The 7,460-nt window shown below is 47.7% G+C and overlaps 1 protein-coding gene across 2 annotated transcripts in view; it reads left to right on the top strand.

Moving 5' to 3' along the window:
* The first annotated feature begins 1,001 nt into the window (after positions 1–1,001).
* GXYLT1 (glucoside xylosyltransferase 1) overlaps positions 1,002–7,460 on the top strand; it is a 32,360-nt gene continuing 25,901 nt past the window's right edge. For both annotated transcript variants that reach the window (XM_068401366.1, XM_068401367.1), the window contains exon 1: positions 1,002–1,208. In XM_068401366.1, the coding sequence (XP_068257467.1) occupies positions 1,015–1,208 (194 nt within the window). In that variant the 5' untranslated portion in view covers positions 1,002–1,014. The remainder of the gene's footprint in view (positions 1,209–7,460) is intronic.

The raw sequence follows: 7,460 nt of genomic DNA, 5'->3' as shown, positions 1-7,460 counted from the left end.
CTCTAGAAGCATGACTTGGTGAGCCAAGACAACCCTCTCTTTGCTAGTGACCACAAACGAATCCTTCAGGCCCAGTTCACCAAGCTTCTCCAGCCCAGCAGCCGCTTGGCCCAATGCCCAGCTGGGACCCGCTCCCCGGGCCAGGGTGCTGTGCAGTGGCCCCCATGCCAAGGCCAGAGGAGGGAGGGGGACTGGGGTCCAAAACGATTTGCACACTCAGATTGTGTCTCTACAAGGAGAAAGGACACCTGTGTAACCCCAGCTGCCTAACGAACATAAGGGAATATCCTTGTGAAGAGGCAGTTGTGAAGCTTTTACATGGGAAAATCCAAGATACCACAACAGAAACGTTGGAGTGGGAGCAAAAAAGTGTCATTTTCAGGGGACTTTAGCCTCACTTTTGCCCTTAACGAAGACAAGGTGAGACACTTGTGCGCTGAGCCTGCGGCCTTCTAGCTTGTCACGACTGGACGCTGCCTCTGCCTCTGCCTGGGACATTTCTTCTCTCGACTTTTTCCTAGGGACGGGTTTTCCAGAGGTCTGAGCGGGCAGCGAGACCAGGCTGACCACAGGGACCCGGTGGAGGCAAGCACCTTCTCAGGGGACCGGGCCCAGCCGGCACACCGAGGGCAGCGGCGACCCCCAGGCTCCCCGCCCGCCCCCGGGCTATCTGCAGCGGTGAAAGGGAACTTACAGCTTTCTTCCTGTTCGGGGCAATTAAACGGGGATCTTTAGCCGCCACGACACTCCCTCTCCGCCCCCTGAGGCTCGGCCTCCCCCCCGCTCCGCCCCCTGAGGCTCGGCCTCCCACCCGCTCCGCTCCGCCCCACCGGCGGCACCTGGCTCCCTGCGGGCGCCTCAGGGCTCGCCCCGCCCCCGGCCGTCCCGCCCCGCCGTGCCCGGCCCCGCCTCTCGCATGCCGGGGCTCGTGCCGCCGCCGCGTGCGTTGGGGCTCGCGCTGCCAGTTGGGCCCCGGCCGCCGCCTGGCGCCGCCGCCGGGGCCGGCGCGGGAGGATGAGGCGGTTCGCGCGGGTGGCGCTGCTGTGCCTGGGCTGCGGCGTCTGCTCGCTGCTCTACGGCCTCAGCCAGCTAGCCCTCTCCCTGGAGCAGGAGCCCGGCGGCGGCCGGCAGCTGCAGGCCCCAGACCCCGCTTCGCCCGGCGGCCGGGCGGCGGGGAGTGCGGGCCGAGCGGAGGCGGGGGCCGGCAGGTACGGGACGCGGGGGCCGGGGCCGGGCGGGGGAGGCGGGGGCGCGGGCGGGCGGTGGTTCCCCCCGCATTCCTGCGGGGAGGGCCGGCGAGGCACGGGAGCGCGCTGGCCGCTCTCCCGCGGGCGGAGCGGGGCTCGGCGCTCGCCCTCGCCCCCCACGGGGGCCGCGGGCGCCCCCGGCTGCTCGGTGCCGGCTGGCAGCGCCCTCACGGCCGCTTGGCTTTGGCGGCGGGGTGGAGGCGGGAAGTGCTTTGGGAGGGAGCGGGGGTGGTGGCGTCGCTGTGTGCTCCCTCCCGAGCAGCCCCGGCATCATCCCGCGGGCCGGGTACCGGGGAACGGAGGTTGAAAGAGAAAAAACAAACAGAAAAGAAGACTTTAAGAAGCAGTATTGCATGTTTTGTGTGCGCGGCGGGGCAGGGCAGCGGCGGAGCTGGAGGAGGCCGGCGCGCTGCCAGGGGAGCTGCCCTGCGCCTTCGTCCCGTGTCCGAATCCGGCTGCTTCCGTGTTGCAGCAAGGTAGATGAAGCGAGGAGGGTGCGTGTTCTTTTCCCAAGCTAAGACACTTTCAGGGTGTTACTCAGTTCTGAAACTTGATAACTTCATGATTATCAAATATAAGTTTAAGCAAAAATACTTATTATGGGATACTTTAATAAAGCCAGTCTTCTCACAGGGAACTGCGAGGTCCATTCCGCAGTTAAAGTGGTGTATATGTGAGCAGCTCATGCTCTGCGTAGCTGCGAATTTCTGTTGCTTGTGTCCTGTCAGCAGAAATTTTGTGTGATCCAGCATAAAATACGGAATGAAAAAACACTAGTTCTCCTTTAGATTAGTTCCTGATCCTGTCCACCTGTGGCTACCAAAATGCTAATGCCAGGAAAAGAGGAGTGACAAGAAATCTCTTACTAAAGATGGAGGAGAAACTAAGACCAGGCCTTTCTGGGAAAGTTTATCTCTGATTCCGCTTACATTCCACAGCGGTTTAAAGCGATGTAAGTTTGATGGTTTGGTGACTGTCCCTCCTTCCCAGTGCTGCACACACTCTGGCACTCCCCCTCCTTACGCTGCTTGGGCTCCTCTGATCTCACCAGTGAGGTGATCTGGCAGGCTGACCTGCCTGAGAACTGCCTAGGTTTTGGCCAGCTCAGCGCTCCGAACTGGCTCATGTCATTACAAAAGTGTTGGTGCTGGTGCAAAGGAGTTATGGAGGATGGCAGGGTGACAGAAGCTCTGACTTAATCAAAACACCATGAAACAGTATTCTGAGTTGCTAGGGGTGGAGTCAGCAGAAACGTGAAACTCAGCTTTTGACTGGTGTAACTACTTCAGAGAATACTTTTCCCCATGTTTTTGCTTTAGTTTGGATTAATACAGATAATGACTTGAAAAAAATGTGAGGATGCTTGTTCCTCACTTCTAGTTCGTGATTAAAAACTCATTGTGAGAAGCTGAAATCTGCTAGTTCTGAAGAAGATAACTGGAATAAAAGAATTAAGTTTAACAGTTTTATGAAAGATTTCTTTGGTTTAATAAATCAATTTTAAATAGAGATGTGAGGAAAAAATCATATATATGATATTTGTTTTACTAAAGAAAATACGCAATTTACATGAAAAAAAACTTGTCTTGGGTAAAAGGTGATAATCTAAATAATTTTTATTAGTAAACATTGAAAGTACTTTCAGGTGCATCATGCCCCTGATTAGCAAAAGAAGAACCAAGTTTATTTTAAAAGCTGTACTTTTTTCTTTTTTAGTATTTGTACTGGAGTGTAGTTTTTAAGACAAAGATAGTGGTGGAGGAGAAGCCCAACAAGGTGCAACAAGCTTCTTGCTTGCAACAGTGAGGTGATATGAGATATAAATCTGCCCTGTGTTGCAAAGTGGAAAAGCTTTACAAACCGAGAAAGTTATTTTCCAAAGGTCTTGAGTGCGGCAAATAATTTCTGTGTGTACAGTTTCATGGGGGCATATCTCATTGCAAAATCAGTGTCTGTTTGACACGTGCCTGTAGCCCCCCTGCTACCAAAACCCTGCCCCACAAGCCCACTACACCTGTAAACTGCTGTCAAACTGAGGGCTCAGGATGAACATCATCCTGTTGTAAATTATTGACGTTTATAAGGTGTTTGCGCAAACAGTGTGTGCAAAACTCAGGTGTGAGTCAGTCCCTTAGAACAGTCCCTAAAAGGCTTTTAAGGGAAAAATCTGTCGTGTGGCAGTTAAGAAGTGCCCTGCTGCATGTTGGTTTAGATGTATGTTTCAGTTATTCTCAAGTGTTAAATTGTATTATGTTCTCTTGTGTAACTGATACACACATCTTGGTGAAGGTATTGGTGTTTTCCAGTTTTTATGGTGCAGCTGTTTCTTTAGTAGAGACTGAGCATGACAACCACATGGCTGTTTTATGCCCACTTCTGTCTGTCTTGTGATCCTGTAATATCCTAAAGGGTTCATAACCATATAGAGAAAATTGCGTTCAGATAACCTTCTAATCATTCTTGAAGTTTACGTTTCGTATGTGTTAGTAGTAACATTCAGTAATGAGTTGCTTCAGCTGTTTTCACTGATAGCTTTAAAATACAGTTTGGAAAAGCAAATGTAACTGCCATCTGAAGGCGTTTATGCACTCAGCAGTGATTTCCTCTTCTCTTTAGCCAAGAAGGGTTTTCTTTGCCTGAATAATCTAGTTTAGTATGTGACATAAGGGCAGAAAGAGCTCAATCACACTCTGTGATGGGGGCCGGGGAGAGGAGGAAGTCCAGATTTCTGGTAGTTTTCAGAAGCATGCAACCATGAAAACTGCAAGCTTTATTGAAAGCTTAAGCATACCGCACCTGGAAGAATTTTGCAATAGTGATGACGCTTTTAAGTAGAAAATCTTTAATTAAAAAGGAAGTACCATATTGAAACTAGAATTACAGGTTGAGGCAAGATCCTCCAATAAACATAGTAGTTCAGGGGAGCTTGTTGGGTAATCACTTCGGTAAGGAGTTGTTTGTTTCAAAGGCTACAGTAGCCTGAGGAGCAAGATGACTAGAAACTAAAGCCTTGTGTCTTGAAACTTGATGTAAATAGCTGAAACGCGTTTCAAGAATTTATTACCTAAATCCTAAAGCTGGGGTTTAGCTGTGAAGATGGATTAACGTTGAAGGTAAATTGTCCTCCTGATTATTCATTCCAGTGTGAAAAGTAGTAATGAATAGTCAGTACTGTCATATATGAGGTAAACGAACAATAGATCTGAGCTTGAAAAAAAGGAAATATTGAAGTGTCTACTTCCAGAAGATAAAGTCAATCAAAAGCCGACATATGTAGTCAGCCTTTTTTTCTTTGCTAGTATGATTTATGGATGAAGGCAGCTGTGAAAAAATGAAAAAAAATAGAGTGAATAAATGCATGTTTGCTACATGTATGTCATTTAATAGTGCTATAATCTGCTGTCTGTGGAGTATCCTTTCAAGTCTTTCTCCACATGCTTTCTGATAAGTTAATTAGCAGGCTGTGCTTATGAGAAGTGAATCTTCAGTTAATTTTATCAATATTGCCACTTCAATTAGGCAAGTAATGTTCATCTTTCTATTCAGATCCAAAAAAAGTGCTATCCTAATGGCAAGTTTGAGAAGTAGAGCAGGAATGAGTCTGTCATCAGTTCTGTGAGTTCAGTGAGGTCAATGAATTTGACCCTATTAAAATGAACCGTTTTTCCATTATGCTGTAATTCAGCATTTTCATGCAGCCAGCCATACTGTTTTGTTATGTGCCGCACTGATATCTGACTGTATCTGTCTCTTGCTCTCTAACTATCCTGGCAAAGGGAGAGTTAAGTGGATTATAGTGCATGGAAGTGTAGGAAGTACACCCACAAGCTTAGACAGCAGAGGAGGGTGGTTGTAATAGGTAGTTTGTTCTTTCCTTGCACTGTGCTCAGCTGAGGGAGCTGGGGTTGTTTAGCCTGGAGAGGCTCAGAGGTGACCTTATTGCAGTCTACAACTCCCTGAAGGGAGGTTGTAGTGAAGTGGGAGTTGGCCTCTTCTCCCGGGCAACTAGCAATAGGACAAGAGGACACAGCCTCAAGCTTCACCAGGGGAGGTTCAGGTTGGACATTAGGAAGAATTTCTTTTCAGAAAGGGTCATTAGACATTGGAACGGGCTGCCCAGGGAGGTGGTGGAGTCACCATCTCTGGATGTGTTTAAGAAAAGACTGGACATGGCACTTAGTGCCATGGTCTAGTTGACAGGGTGGTGTCAGGGCAATGGTTGGACTCGATGATCCCAGAGGTCTCTTCCAACCTGGTTGATTCTGTGTTTTCCTCTGTGTCAGAACGTAACCAGCAGTTTCACCAGAATGCTTCTCAACTACTCTCATGCCTTAAGAAATTGGTCTAGAAACTGTCTAAGCATTTCAAAATATGACTAAAACTTTAAAAAGGATGAAACATTGAACAATTTGAAGTTGAAACTTTATTTAAAAATTGCTAAATTTGTCAAGCAGTTAAGTTGGCTAGCAAATGTTATTTTACATAAAAATGTTGTAAATTAATGAAACATTATCAGGATTTTTCCCGTTAAAAAAGTTTGTCCTGTGTCAGCCATTTAACATTACATCTGCTGTCTCCTATCTAATAAAGCCATTGCTTCTCTGACAAAATACATCATGACGAATTTGCAGTATTGCTGCAAATGTTCAGGAAAAGCTGTTGATATGACTCAGAAATTCTCAGTGCATTCGGGAGTTGAACTGAGCATCTCTTGTCTTCCCAAATTTTTACTCCCGTGATTGTGAGCAGGAAGGAACTAAAAAATGTGTCCTTCCTGTTTTGCTGCACATGGTGGGTTACGCTGCAGGAGAGACACCAGTCTGTCTCTGTTAGTTGATCCTTGCGGTTGAGTAGACTTAGACTGTTAGTGCAATACCGCCGGGAAGGCAGTAGTCGTGACTGCAGCCCTCGCCGTTTGGACCTACTGCTAAATTCGCTGTGAAGTTACAGTAGTATAAGATGTCACACGGACTGAAAAGTATACTTGAAAACTGATCTCCATTAACAGTAAGCCCACCAGTGCACTTAACAAAAGGACTTTTTTTTTTTAACCGCTGACTGTTTGGGGATTCCTTGTGGTAAAAGCTTGACTTGCCTGAGCACAGGGCCTCAGTCTTCATGAACGTGACTTGTGTGTTGCTGTGTATTTTTTGCACAAATTTAAAGTTGTCCTTTAATTCTGAAAAGTATTCTTCTTTTGAGGTCACAATATAGACACCTTTGCTATGTCTGCAAGACTATAATTTTTACTGTCCAGTGGTGTTGAAGCTAAATTACCTGATAAAGGTAATTATGAAATGGCTGGTTGCTTAAGGAGAGATACCTTGAACTGGCAAACAGATCTTTGAGAATGCTTTTCTATGATACCAATGATTTTAAAAACTTTATATTACTTTGTTTTAATATTTTTGACAGTGGTTGGTGTTAGGAGTTTTCCAACCCAGAAGTACAATGGAGGCAAGGCTGCTGCAACTTCATGTCCCTGGGTCCAACCAGTAGCAAAGCTGAGCATATATTCCCGATAGGCACATATGCCCACAGTGCATACATATGTGGCTGGCCACAGAGATTAACACAGAGAAAACAGCGCTTGTGCAACCACAAACAACACAAGCAGCCTGATCCTGTTCCCTTCGCTGGCTGGTCAGGGTGAAAGACTTATAGTGAAAAGTATCTTAATGTATACAGCGTGGATCCCTCCAGTAACTGGCCTTAAGACACTCAGTCTGTCCAGGAACTGGCTCCTGATCCCCTGGTCTCCCCTGTTGCTGGCCTGGGCATGCAAACCTGTGAGGCTTGCAGCTCCCAATTCAGTTGCTGGTACTTGGACCCTCTTAGACAGGCACACATGTGCACAGATGTATATTGGATTCTTCCAGTTACTGGCCTTAGCCTTGTGGCAGCTGGTCATGGGACTGCCTCATGCAAATGGCTCTTTCGGGTAGTTGGTCCAGACTTATGGCCTTAACATTAGCCAGCCCTCAAACCCTCGGGCCTTTCTGGTGGTTGGCTTGGACCTTCTGGTCCTTCTAGTAGCCATCCGTCAGGCACTAGTCTCTTGTGGCTACGTTGAGAGAGAGGTTCTTTCAGTAGGTTAGACCCTCTGATCTCTGCAGAGTCTGGCCCAGCCTTATGTCCCATCTGGTACTTGGCTCCCAAGCCTCTTGCTCTGCTTGCGGGCTAGTCTGGCTTGATACTTGCTAGTGATTACGT

This window comes from Nyctibius grandis, chromosome 5 (assembly GCF_013368605.1).
Source record: "Nyctibius grandis isolate bNycGra1 chromosome 5, bNycGra1.pri, whole genome shotgun sequence".
NCBI lineage: Eukaryota > Metazoa > Chordata > Aves > Nyctibiiformes > Nyctibiidae > Nyctibius > Nyctibius grandis.
This window is presented reverse-complemented; position numbering and strand designations above follow the sequence as displayed.